Source organism: Frieseomelitta varia, unplaced genomic scaffold (assembly GCF_011392965.1).
Source record: "Frieseomelitta varia isolate USP_RPSP 00005682 unplaced genomic scaffold, Fvar_1.2 scaffold_532, whole genome shotgun sequence".
Lineage (NCBI taxonomy): Eukaryota > Metazoa > Arthropoda > Insecta > Hymenoptera > Apidae > Frieseomelitta > Frieseomelitta varia.
The window spans coordinates 261,562-275,510 of record NW_025110293.1 but is presented as its reverse complement, the minus strand read 5'-3'; the positions used below and the strand labels follow the sequence as shown (position 1 = coordinate 275,510).

The following is a 13,949-nucleotide window of genomic DNA, read 5'->3' as shown; positions in this document are numbered from 1 at the left end:
TCACCTCGAGTCTCGATATTTTATAATACTTAGACACCGCGATGAAGTTATCGAATCCCGCGCTATAGATTTCCCCTACTTTACGAAAATACGTACGCAGGAATATCGCCGCGTTTTCGCGAAGATCGTCGTCGCAGCTTTGTCATTTCATCAACGAAATCGAGCAGAGATATAAAAACAAAAAAAAAAAAAAAAAAAAAAAAAAAAAACAAAAAAACGTTCCCGGAATTTCGCGCACGTTCCTTCTGGAACGGCCTCGGGGTCGAGTTAGATCGGTTATCAACGGGAAACCCGAGCGAAGGTGGAGGTTTTCCACCATACGTGTGTCGGAGTAGGCTGATGTCGGGGTCGGGATGGGAGGAATCGAAGGGGAACGAAAATTTAAGGGCAGCCGTATATTATCGCGACGAAGGGGTTGTCTGAGGTTAACTGCCAGAGCTTCGCAAGGGGGTGTGCTGAGGGGAGCTGGAGAGGCGAGGCTGTGCCATGAATATGCCGCCATTAGTCACACGCCGAACTGCGCCGTAGAAAGAGAAGTAGGTGACACGAATTTCCCGGCATTGCGCGCCCTATTGGTATCCCAAGGGTGCCGCGGCAGTAACGCGAACAATTCCTCGTGAATGCGCATTTATCTCAACCAATTCCCACCCGCCGTCCCTTGCTTCTTCGTCTCCTGCTTGCGAGCTTGCCGGATACCCAAAAGGCTGATAAAACTTCCTGAATTCGTCGCCACGCCGAGGAAAGAGGCATCGTATCGATTCACTTGCCCAGAAAAACTTGCGGCCGTATCGTTCGCCCGAACACTTCTCTGTCTCGGTCGCGTTCGTCTCGTGCCGCGGCCAGCTGACTGGTCTACTGTCGAAACATTCGGCTTTCTAGTGACGCTCCTGTCACAAACAGACCTCGTTACCTCTCAAAAGGCAGCGATGAAACGGTTAACTAAATTGCTACACGCTAACTGTCACTCGCAGAATGTCCCTTCTACTCTTGTGGCTTCTACTTTCTCTCTCTCTCTCTCTCTCTCTCTCTCTCTCTCTCTTTGCGCTAGTTGAATCATCCTCCGTGTTTAGACGTCGTTGGTCTTTGACGAAGGAGAAGCAATAGTTATCCAAAAATTAACAAAATTAATTGCTTCGATCGCGGAGTATAATTGTGTTTGCCTAATTGGCAGGTGTCAGGGTCTAAAATCTCTAGTACAATTGAACTGTGTTGGAAATGGCATGCAAGTTACAATTTGCACAACATTATTAGGTAAGTACTAATTATTATAATATTATAATAATAGTTATTAAGTATTATTATTACTGGTTATTACTTGTTATTACAATATTATTACCTACAGAGATCTAGATGCTCTAATATTTTAAAAGATCGAAGATTATATGGGAAAAACTATTTTGTATTATGCAAAGAAATTATGTGGGAAACATTATTTTATATAAGTTGTGTGATAATGTAACATTGGTTATGTAACTAATTAATGGCTACTGTTGGTTTTTACGTGAAATTAGTCATCAAGTTTCATTATTAGTTATTACTTGTTATTATAATAATATTATATATGAGTAGATCAAACGACGAAAGTTATTTTATATCGTCTGTACAAAGAGCTTTACAATTCTGTACAAATCTCATTGCAGAGCAGATTAAGCACATCTTCGACGCCCCTATGATTTTGCAATCATTACGTAAGAGTAGATGATTCTGATTTGAAATTCATCTGATTTATATCCGGTGCCAGAAGTTGGTATCTGGAAATTTACGTTTTATGCCAGAAGGTTCGCAATTCGTCCCTCTGATAATATCATCGACTTTCCCTCTGATTATACGAAAGTTCGTTTCGGTTGGTTTCAGGGTCATATTTATCGTCTTTTGTAATCTGTTTGTGTTGAACCACAACTCTTCTTCGCCCTGTCTATTTGTAATTACTTTGATGCCACTCACGTACTGCAGTGTCGCCTCGTCTTGAGCAATTACCACGACGTTTTCCGGTGTAAATGGTTTCTCAATGTTCCAACAAGCGACCGCCGTTAATTGGACTAATTGGAAAAATATTACGCCTCTTCGCGACGTTGCTTGTACACCCGCTTGGCTCGCTCGCTTATAATTCGATTCGAACACTATCGGCTCGTTGTATTTACTTTGCTTTAAAGAGTACGTATCCGTAAACTTTTGTCGATAGCTGGCCAACGAATTGAAATAGAGGTACCTAGAAATTATATACCGTATAACGAATCTGTATTGAATGCAGTGAACAAGAATGTGTTGGCAATTAATTTCAACATTATTTTCGGGTAAATCAGAGTCAAGATAACGAAGGAAATGTATCGTTCAGGGAATGAAACGATTAATCTTCAGAGGACCGACGAAATCATTTTTGTAACTTTGACTAATTGTTAATAATTGTTTAAAATATAACGTCAAATAGACAAGAGTACAGTGGTACTCGGTACGATACAATTTTTGTATACATAAATATTTTTTGGAGAAGAGAATTACTATTTCTATTTCAAAAATGCCAATCTTCTAAAGGTTAAACGACATAAATGTAACAATAAAATATTTAATATGCCGAAGTTTGTGTAAACCACCATTGTGTGATAAATAATAAAGTTGATACCTTTCGTCGAAATATCCAAACGGAGACAATGACATTCCGAGAGTGCCATCGGTTAAATTGAACGATTCACCAGCGATCGTGATGTTCATGGCATCGTCATCCGGGCCGAAAGCATTGCCACGCGTGTTGTTTACTCGCCACGAATAATCGTGATACAAGTCATAAATCAGTAGGCCATTTTGATTCACATCCGCCACGTAGAGATAAGTATCGAGACACGTTTTTCCGACGTCGACGATTGGTGTAACTAATGCTGCCTTCCCGAATATCACTTGATCACCCGGAACCACGTATTTATGAACCAACTGGTCGTTCGCAAGATCGAAGATCAATATTTTCGTTGGACAAACGGCGTTTCCTCCGATGCGACCAGTATCCACAACCCATAAACGATTGCATTCGTCTATCTGCACAGTTGAGTTTGTTGTTGCTTTTAACATAACTCCGTACAATTTTCAACACGTTAGATTTCGATTAATTTTAGCGATGAGCATATTTTAGAATCATACTTCATTTAACTAAATGCAGAAAGGAGAAGTAATTTTGTTTACGAATTTAACTTTTTTTAACGTGCAACTCTTATACGTTTACATTAATATAATAACGATCTGTGTATCTACCTACGCATCTTTATTAAAAAGTTATTTGTGCATGCGTTACGATCTTTCAGTTTAAAATATTGCCTAGAAGAAAATATTTACGTATGAAATACATTTGTTGTTGTATTTATCTAATTATGAAACATCTGTAAAAGAATATTAATGATCATGTGCATCTTTTAATCGTAAAATACTTTAAAGGTGTTTGTTAGTTTACAGATCATTTCGACTTTGACCGTTCATGCAAATATTCCGTTACGCTCTGTTAATTTCATGTTTAACTGCACTTGTGTAACACTTTTAACATTCTCAACAGAGCGTGTAATTATTGTTATCGTGAGATGATTCTTGCACCATTTTATTGAAACTTTGCATCATTTATTGAAATTGGAAATTCAGTAGCATACAAAAACTATTTTACACGATGACGTAGAATAGTTTTTAGAAAAAAATGCACTCGAGACTATGAAAGTAGAAGCCTTACGCTTTAAAATAACACCAAGTAAATAAATATTTTTTACGAAGTTAAATTATCGACAATTCTATAATTTCAATTCTGCAACTTTTTAATTTTTATGTTTTATTTTAGCAAACAAAAGGAATCTTTTGAAACTATGTCTAACATAAGATTTAATCGAAGAACCGCGTATACTAATAAGAACTTTTCACTTCATTTCCTTTTCTTTCTCTACTCCATTTAAACTCGCGGTACTTTTTTAATTTCTGCGAAACGTAAGTGAATCGAAGAGAACGCAGTAGGGTCAAAATACACAATGATTTAACAAACAATCCTGAAACAAGAAATAGATATTATCAAAAATAATAGCACCGACGAATTTCCAACTGAATTTATTAAAATGCTATTTCACTAGAAAGTATGGAAACCCTTGCAGCAATTGCAGCAATTACACCTGTCACGATATTTACCGCCAACCTGTACACAGATATTATGCTGTCACAACTGTACGGCGTGTGCCAGGTCCAATCAGGATATGGCGTCAGCAAAGGACCACCCAAACCATAGGCAGTCGTTATTAACGACAAGCTAATCGGGACACCATCCAACCACTGAGGACTTGTTACGAATACACGACCGTATCTATCGACGTCTACGTCCTGGGTGAACGCGTTACCCAGCGTTTGATTTCTTCCTGTCAGGTGAACATTCGGCCAGGTCCAATCCAAGTATTTCCACTGAAAAGCAACTTCCAATCTTGCTCCGTTCGCACAGTACAGATAACCAAGGGTCACGATAAAACTCAACAGTCGCACCATCGCGGATTGCACGACTCTTGCCCTCGTCGTAACATACGAACAATATACGATACACTCGACAACTTGCAGACTCGGAGAATCGTGGCTTCGATCGGGTTCGCGTTCCAAAGTACACTGCTTCACAGAGCAGCGGCGGACATATTCTTGACAGTGGCATTACTACCATCGAGACCAATCACTTTCGCTGTTCCTACGGCTTGACGGCTTGTGGTTCACCTTGAACTGGATATCGCGAGACAGCTTAATCTGATTTGCAATCTGGTCTGTACTCGATAGTAGGAAGTGAATTTGGACTAAAAACACATTATGTAATCTGATCAGCTCGCGGAACGTTCTGTTGCTTTCTGCATAGGCACTCGTTACAACATAAATATAAATTGAGTTTAAAAAAAAATTTATAACACTGGACAAGTATCATGAGGATAATGATAAATACATTTGACTACCTAAAAGATATATCATATACCTATATTTTTACTTTCAATTGGTACCACTGGACCATTGGAGACCGTAACAATTTAAATTAAATTGCTTAATTTTAGAGTTGCCGATTTAATTGAATTTTATTATTGATCTGAATGAAAATTATCTAAATTTCAATCGTGACATGGATTGTTACATCCACTTATGCTGTTTGATAATTGAGGCTAACAATTTGCAATGTTAAAAGAGTTGTGCCACTCTCGAGAAGTAGAATTAACTCAGCAGATCGAGAATCGCTCGAAACCATTTCCCTCCGAAGATATCAGAAACCAATGAACTGCATAATAAGCTAATCTAAGAAATTCTCCGTTTACTGGAAACGATTTAATTGCCGCGATAAAATTCCGATTCTGCATATTATTTTCATGGTCTCTTTGCATTTTTCGATGAATACTAACAAGAGCTATCAGAAGCATCGGCGGTGTGCGCGTCGGAACGTCAATAACGAATGCTCATCGAACGTGGTCATGAACGCATTAGCTACTGCGTGATTCGAAACTGGATCAGCTATTTGGAAGCGGTACACGCTCACCTGAAATAGAGCTTCAACTATTTTCATGTAAATTCGCAAGCGCGAATGGAAGGTTATTAATAACGTTTGCACTCGAATACAAACATCTTCGCGTTCGGAGAATCGATCGCGATCCCACGAACCGTAGCGATTATCGAGCGATCCTTGATTTCTCTCGTTTAACCCAGTTCTATATTGCGATCCCTTAATCAACAATTCAACCGTATTTGTTGGCGAGATGAAACGTAAATGAATCGTGGGTATGCTCGAAACCGAGGGTATATTTATGTACATAGATATTGGAAATAAAATGAAACATTAAAATACTATAGATTGAAATATTCAAAATCAGCGAAAGTAGGAACGTGAATTTTTCCTTGATATAATATTGTCGAAACGCGAAAGATATTTCAACGCTTATTGAATTGACTGGTTTGAAATAAATCTGAGATAGCACTAAAAAGAAATGTAAAACTTTTCTAGATTCTATGTCAAAATTCTACTGCGTTGATTAGCATTGCCAGTAGCGTACCTTATTATCATTACAATACTATTTAATACAGATGTCCATACATAAAAAAGATCGACAAGACCACATAGATGATCTTGTGTTTTCATTCGCGGATAATGAAAATCTTAGCACGTCAGAACTGTTTTCCAATCGTTACGTAAGTATGAATCACGCGAGACGCTCATTATCTTCACGCTTTTCATGGCAGACAGCACCTAACTTTTTTTTTTTTTTTTTTAACCAACCCTTCTCGATTTCGACTATGAATCGCTTTACACGAGCTTCGCTGCATCTGGCTGGTACAACTATGTTTGCTAAGGAGAAGTGGAAATCATAAATCATTCAGCTAGTCACGATTAAGCAGAACCAGAAGACAAATGGGTGGTTAATTTCAATTCTGGTGCAAAGCGTACGACGAGTATCAGTTATATTTGAACTACAAAGATACATTTCCAGAAGAATATTCTTATGTCAGATTAATTGATATAATTTTATGTTCGAGATTTTGTTCCTCAATCGTGATTTGCACCTTTATTTTTAAGAGATATTGTAAGTGTAATAATTGATATAATTTCCTCCCAGGTTTAACATTACTTTCACGATATTAAAAAGAATTGCATTTAGATGAAATATGATGTATGCTGTGGTATTTTAATAGAATGGAACAATTAAAATAATTATGAAAATAGTATGTACGTATTAATATTAATGTCTTTTGTTTTGGTTAATGAGACATATGTATTATTCATCAAACATTGCAGTACTGCAGTTGCTCGTTAAAAGTGAAACGGCATTTTCTCTGCGAAGTCAACAAGAAGTAAAAAGCAACTAAATGAGAGCCAATGCGTACACGCACATGACGTAACAGATATACCGGAAGCTACTTACGCAAATTAGTCCATTTATAATCATTCTTCAATGCGGAAACTTAATAGTGGAACAATCCAATTTCTTTATATTCCACTAATGAGGATTGCTAACAGTATATTTCATGTAAAGTAGTATTAAAATACGATGCGTGAAATGTAAAATAAATCAATTTATAGAACGAATGTCGTGAATTGGCTGAACGTCGATCATTTAATAAAATTGAGCGCTTGTAAAAGTATAGCCGATCGAGGAACTTCATAATACCATTTATCCCCAAGAGTAGGGATAATGCAGCTCTTTACTCACTTTCACTAATTTAAATATCCAATCAAAATTCCTTACCGTTACGTCACAAAATCTTTTGTTTGTTGAAGCGTAGAAGAAACCTTGATGTATGAAATAAACATAAATTGCTGATTTCTGCTTGTACCTTTGACTAAATAAAAATCAGTATTTCAACAAAAATACCCACATTTTTACATTTGTAATTATAAAAAAAAAGAAATCTGAAATCTGTCCTATTAACGGGTTTGGTGGTTTTAATATTAACGAATCGTTTCAATAAATGAACATTCGATCTTCGTTCCTCTTTAAAGATTCAAATTCTCGCCGTATAAAGACCTCTAGCCATATAAAATTCACTGGTAAACGTCAGGTCTCCATCTTACTGAAGACACGTGTCATTCGCACTTTCTCGTGCAGGATTAGCCGACAAGTGAAAAGGGAGAGAAAGGTGCAGTAATTTACAACGATACCGTTCGTTATTCCCGACGGTTCGAACTTCCCAACTGCCATTCCAGCAGAAGCTCGCGTCGTACGATTTTATATCGACAACGGAAGGGAGAAAGTCCCGCAAGATGCGTCTCTCTCTCCGGTTGAAACAGTTCTTCTTCTTCTTCTTCTTCTTCTTCTTCTTAAACTGAGTTTGGTAAACCCTCGTACAAGTTGAAGTTCTGACCGTGCGGGTGGCGTCGAAGGGGCGTGAGGACGGAGGCGTCGTAAAAGTTGGACGAAGTCAATTTTGCAGTTGAAGTTGGTAATGCGATTTGTGCCGGAATAAATAGTTCGAGTGGGGAGCACACAGGGCACCCTCTCTTTTCGCTATACCTCGTTTCTCTCCGGTGTCTGACCCGTGGACCAATCCACTCGAGTTTGGTGTCACGGGCACGTCTGTTGGACCTACTGAACGTGACAGCCTTACCGAAGCAAGTTTTACGTAGCTACGACGAAGCAACGAGTGGCAACCTAACGAAATAAGATACTCATTACTACCGGAGAAATAATCGAGGTAGTCGCATTTACCTCCTCCGTTATCGCCACGAGTAATGAGAATCTCGATTAAACACAACACCGCCGCCGTTTTCGTTTCGCGAGATTTTCCCTCTCGCCAACGGCCGATCTATTAGCCAGAGAATAAACGTTCGCGGAAATATACGAACTGATCTTCTTTTTTTTTTTTTTATCTGGATTAAAACCTATTAGCGAAACGATGGTTAAAATCTTCGCGCGACGAGTTAAATAACGACGGCCTTCCGATTTTCCACGGGTAAGCGTAAGCGGCAAATTGCTAGGAGCTTAGGCATAATCCGCGAAAATGCAATAATAAGCCACGTTCGCGGTGAAAAACGATCGTTCGCTCTTTCCTCCCCTTAATCAGTGATTCACTTTTTCGTCTGCTTCTGCAACCAATTCTCCCTTTCACCCTCCCTTCCTCCCCCCACACCCACTCCCATTCCTCCGCTCTTCTGCACCAGGCAGAACTTTGCTGCGTTGTAATCCTACAAATGAAAACTTACGCTAATTAAACCGTTAATAGCGGGCGGCGCATGTAGGTAACGACCACGGTGGTTACTTAATCCTGAGAAAATGAAACGTTCGGAGTCTGCGTGCGTGTAAACACCGACACTGGCGCAACCCTCTCCACCCTCTGGCCTCTGGCCACGTGCGCCACGTTCACGACCATTCGTACGATCGGTAGCATAATGGACGGACGCATTCTATTAATGAATTAATTTCTCTCTCTCTCTCTCTCTCTCTCTCTCTCTCTCTCTCTTTTTCGATTCTATCCGTATTTTATCCCTTTCCTTGCTCTTTAAAACCAGCGTTTCGTTAAATTGCCTTCTTTCTTTCTCTTTCTCGCTCTCGCCTGGCCACTCTTCCCGCCCCCTTCTCCTTCCATTCACCCTGGAGCAATTACCGGCGGTTTTAATAGCCAAGCGGAATAATGCGAAGCAAAGAGTCGTTTGTTTTCGTAGCAGGTTTCGCAATTCGAAACGAGAAGGAAAAAAGGGGGAGGGGTGAGAAACGATTTTTCGTACCACCTTTCCATCGTTCCGCTGTATCAAACGATATCGCGAAACACGTTGAAAAATAGCGGCGCGGCCGGAAAGGGGAGCAAATTTGAATAATACGATTCGTCGAGTCAAGTTTCGAAAGGCGTGCTAGAACCGGCACAGAAAGCTGGCGGTTGCTGCCATTGTTGCTGCTCATCGGTGAGAAACATGCTCGCTGCCGATTCCGATACCGCTCGAACGCGGTAATTCTGTCAAGTAATAACCTCACGCCTAGCTTTCAAACTTTTTCACCCCGTTCTAAAACACTTTTTCACCATTCTAAAACATCGTTGTATCGACCGCCCGTTCTATTTTCTACTATTCGAGGTATTTTCTACCTTCGACGAAGGAAGAAGCAAATAAACAGCGATACGGTGATCGCATATCGTTTTCACGTTCTCTCTTCGTTCCCGATTAGCACACACCTGTTTGCTGTTTACTATACGCGTATTTACTATTTCGACTAACAAATATTTCTTCGACAAAATCTACGAACACGCGTGAGAAGAGATTGTGTCATAAAAACGTTTATAGTCGAGGACGAACAAAACATATAACGCGCGTGTTCATATTGAGACCGACATTGATCCATTCTGAAAAGCCATTTACGAACGTCGTTAAGAATCGATTCGACGACGTGGAACGTTTTGTTTCTCGAGAACATCTTAAAAGAAGGGACGAGGAAGGGGGGGGGGGGGAAGAGGTCTAATTAAATTATACGAGGCCATTAAAAGAGTACGCAAGAAACCACTTTAGACGTTCAAGATCAAAGAAAAGTTCGAAAAGAAACTGACCCTCGTCGATTGATCGCCCTACAAAAGAAGAGTTTAATCGGTCTATTATCGATTCGCCGGTTCGAAAATTACGGTAACGGTATTATATCGAGGGGAAACGTTCTTGCAAAGTCGAATCTTGATCGGTTGCGCGCTGTTGAATTTCCAAACGAATTCCGTGGTTTCCAGACCGATGCGTTTCTCGCTCGATCGCCGCTTCGGCAAACTCGTGAGAATAAATAGAGGTGAAGTTGTTAGGACAATCGGGGCAAGGTATTAGAGCCGTTTAACCTCCTCGGTCGAGGAGTACTACTAGTCGGCGGATGGCACAAACACGGCACTTTAATTATCAAAAGTGCTCGGCGTCACGGTCGACCGGTCGTCGTCGTCGTCGTTTTCCAAGGAGAGCCGAGAAACCAGACACAGCGCGCATGCCGTTTCGCCTGCAATTTTTCTTCTAGCCGCGAAACACTGCCGCGTCACTTAGCTCATGTTAGTCAAGCAGGATTACTGTAGTGTCACCTGAATCTTGTAATGTTTTGTTGCGTACGAAGAACTGCATCTCGTTGTCGAGATAGAATCTTTGCCATGGCTGAGCCCCTTCCACCTCCCCTACCCTGGAACCGTTTCTTCGACCCCCGTTCTCGTTCCTCCGAGAAAAGCGGCGTTTCGCTAACAAGAACCTTGAAAGGATATCCCGAGTAAGATGGAGGGTGATTTATCACCGTAACCGTAGTCCTGTACATTTTTCCTATCCCGTCCACGTATCTTCCTACCTTTTCCATACTACTATCTTCTTACACGTTCAAACCGTGCATCGACCGATGCAATTGGCCATTGTTACACGGCCAGCCTCCCGATACGCATCCCGATTGAATAGGTTCCTTGAATATGAAAACATTATTTATAGGTTGACAAGGTGACAACAATAAGAATAGACGGGACATTAATCACAAGGTTTGCACAGTTTATGTCCATTGAACAGCGCCCGTCCAGCTCTGTCGAATTGAATTACGCTCCTGCCGCGCGACTGATATCTATCAAACGCAGACGCGCTTTGATCAGCGCAGTCAATCGTGCTCTATACGGTGCTCGTACCCGATTGCCGGTAAGACGTCCCGATCGTACAACTGAATCCCGATTCGGTTTGATCACGTCTGATTTCAAGCTGCGCGTTCTCGAAGTAAAGACAGGCTGCATGTAAAACGACACGATTCGATATCAATCGAACTGTGCAACCCGCGAACGAGGGACTCTTATTACTTCTATGTTTACTGCTAGACTATGTTTATTGCGGATTTTTATGCATTTCTAGAAATGCAAGATGATATAAATTACGACGCGCACAATATGTAAACATTTGTAAAATATCCAAAGTAGAATGTTTATTACACAGAATAATTCTACGGTAGGTGATATACTGCGTGTAAAAACAAGTCGAAAACAAGGAATGAAATTTTTTCATTAAAGCTTCTGTTTTCGAGAAAATCGAGCTTGTCAAGTGCACTTGAATTTGGTTATTTGCATACTGGACAGAAGGGAACAATCGGCACGAAAATATTCTAAATAAGTGAAAAAATAAGCATAAAATGTTTTTAGTTCTCTTTATTTTCAAGAAAGTAAGCTTTGAATACGTTTCGTGTTAAAAAGCACGTATACTTGACAAGTATGTCTTCAAATTTAGTTTTTTCAAAAACGATATTACATTCGAAAAATAATCAATGTCGATCTTCTCGAAAGCTGTGTCTTCAAACGAAGAAATTTTATTCTTACTCCTCGATTTATTTTTATACGTAATTTCACTTGTATTTTATACGTAAATTCACTTGTTGGACGGTTGTTTACGAGTCGCGGGACTTTGTATAGCATAAAACACTGTACAATTAATGTACCAGATGAAACAAATTCATTTCTACGTTATGTTCGTAAAAATTTAAAAATTCACCCAAAAATTCACCGCAGTTTATTTATTGACGTAAAATTTTCAGCTACGTTCGCGTAATCTTCCCAACTAAAAAGTTAAAAAAAGAAAGAAAGAACGCCTCAGAAATATTTCTACACTTTGCGACAGAGGTTAGCCATGGCGATCGTGGTAACAATTATCGAGACTTTGCTGTAACGCAGCGAATACGTCTAGATTTATTCGGTAAATGCGAAGGAACGTTTATTCTCACGCTTCATTCAGTGCAACTCGAACGTTGATTTACGGCGTCTGTGCGACGCGTAAAACCGGACACAATGCGAGCCCACGCTCAGGAGGCTCGGTAAAACGGGTTCGTTTCAATCGTCCTTAATCGAGTAAGTTCGCATATAGTTGTTTGTTCTCCACCCGCCGCTATTCCACGTGTGACCCACTGGAGCACAATGGCCACTGCTCTTTCCCCCGGTCGCTCGACTGTCAGCAGCCAGTGCCTGTGTAAATACGATACGGCACTCGCTTTTCGTGCTTTCAAGCACAGTTTAAAAACGAGGAAAGGTCAAAAAAATAGAGATAGAGTGGAACGGAGAGAGAGGGACGAGCAATGTATAAGTGAAAAGGCTGTGCGTACGTAAAGGATGGAAGCTCGGTTGAAATTGCTCCGCTTGGTTTTCAATTTACAGTTCGTACGATGGTACTTCGCTCGTTCCCTCTCGGAGGAGGAACCACTCGCATAAAAATAATATTTTACAGCGGCGGAAGCCCTGCTGCTTTATTTCACGTTACCGAGCAAAAACAAACTTTATTTTTAATCGACGCGGACGTACGCTCGGCAGGCCGGGTCGAAATTCGGGTTTAATCGAATCGAAAATTCGATCTCCTTTCACCAACGACGGTGAAGACATTTTCTCGCTCTTTAAGATAGCAAGCATTCGTACGCTCGTTACAAACTTCAGATCAATCACTTGGAGGATGACTTCGATGAAGCAACCTTTCATCCGAGACCCGGAAAACCGATTTGATCGATTCTAATCGATTTGGCAGGCGTGAACGTCTCGCATGAACATCTCGTTAGCGTAATCATCGATTTAAAGTTCGTTACAGGGGTGACGGTCGATAATGGATTTCGGGTGCAGAGAGAGAGAGAGAGAGAGAGAGAGAAGAGAGGAAGAGACGGGAAGAGGGTTAAGTTATAGACGAAGGCTAGAATCGGCACGACGAAGAAAAACGGGGTAGCTTGATTGCTAGGCGGATCGCAGTCGGTGATTTGAGGCAATCTACCAGGTTCTTGTTACTCTGGACGACGAGTAATAACCGTAATGGGAGCCGGTCTTCGAAGGTAACTATCCTTCTTCTTTCGAATCTCTCCTTCGATCTTATTGTCAAATCCGCCGGAGAGCCCCGCCACTTAAATCAGTCTACCATGCGCGTGATTTGTAGAAAGATTCTGCGGGGACAGGCCGTTTTTAGCAAATGAGTCGTAAATTTGCCTCGAGATCGTTATCGATAATAGCCTCGCCGGTATAAAAAGGAAAACATCGCGTCGAGCCAATGGATACGATTAGCCAGTGGTAGAACTTTGATTAATTGCGTTCGTTTCTATCATCTTCCCGAAGATACAGATTTCTCCACTATCGTTAATTACCATTGGACGAACAGAATTATTGTACGTAATCAACTGTAAAAGTAACAGCTGAGATTTACTTTCTGAAAATAAACGATTCGCGTCGAAGTTGTTGTAACTTCTTTAAATTTCAATTTCAAAACTTCGGCGCCACGCAAGCAACCCACGAAATTTTCAAACTTAACGTATAACAATTAAGTCCGCGTGAAACATCGAGCGTTTGCAAAACCAGCGTTAAATGTTCAAGGACTTTGAACGTTGAGCAAGCAGGTAATGATTAGCCAACGGAATGAACGTTTAAAATAAATTTCCAAAGTTTTTATAGACGCGTGTACTGTACAATGCATAACCTACAATTTGGAAATTACCCCATAGAAACCTGCGCAGAAGTTCTCCAGATTTTTCGCTTATCGGTGTAAGAGCGATATACGA

General features: G+C 40.5%; 2 protein-coding genes across 17 annotated transcripts in view; both read right to left on the bottom strand.

Annotated features, from left to right (window-relative positions):
* LOC122533483 (CUGBP Elav-like family member 4) overlaps positions 1-13,949 on the bottom strand; it is a 571,418-nt gene that overhangs the window by 418,200 nt on the left and 139,269 nt on the right. The window lies entirely within an intron of this gene.
* On the bottom strand, positions 1,575-4,652 carry LOC122533486 (protein yellow-like). The gene is made up of 3 exons (XM_043663267.1): positions 4,147-4,652; positions 2,621-3,027; positions 1,575-2,209 (listed from the first exon to the last, which is right to left on the bottom strand). The coding sequence occupies exons 1-3, from the start codon at positions 4,492-4,494 to the stop codon at positions 1,726-1,728; spliced, it is 1,239 nt and encodes a 412-aa protein (XP_043519202.1). The 5' UTR covers positions 4,495-4,652; the 3' UTR covers positions 1,575-1,725.

What these genes read in the sequence shown, in the direction of transcription:
- LOC122533486 (XM_043663267.1), bottom strand. Translation starts at nt 4,494, where the DNA reads ATGGTGCGACTGTTGAGTTTTATCGTGACCCTTGGTTATCTGTACTGT. An exon ending in TATCTGTGTACAGGTTGGCG is followed by an intron (nt 3,028 to 4,146) that starts GTAAATATCGTG and finishes TCAACTGTGCAG; the next exon opens with ATAGACGAATGCAATCGTTT. An exon ending in TTTGGATATTTCGACGAAAG is followed by an intron (nt 2,210 to 2,620) that starts GTATCAACTTTA and finishes TATAATTTCTAG; the next exon opens with GTACCTCTATTTCAATTCGT.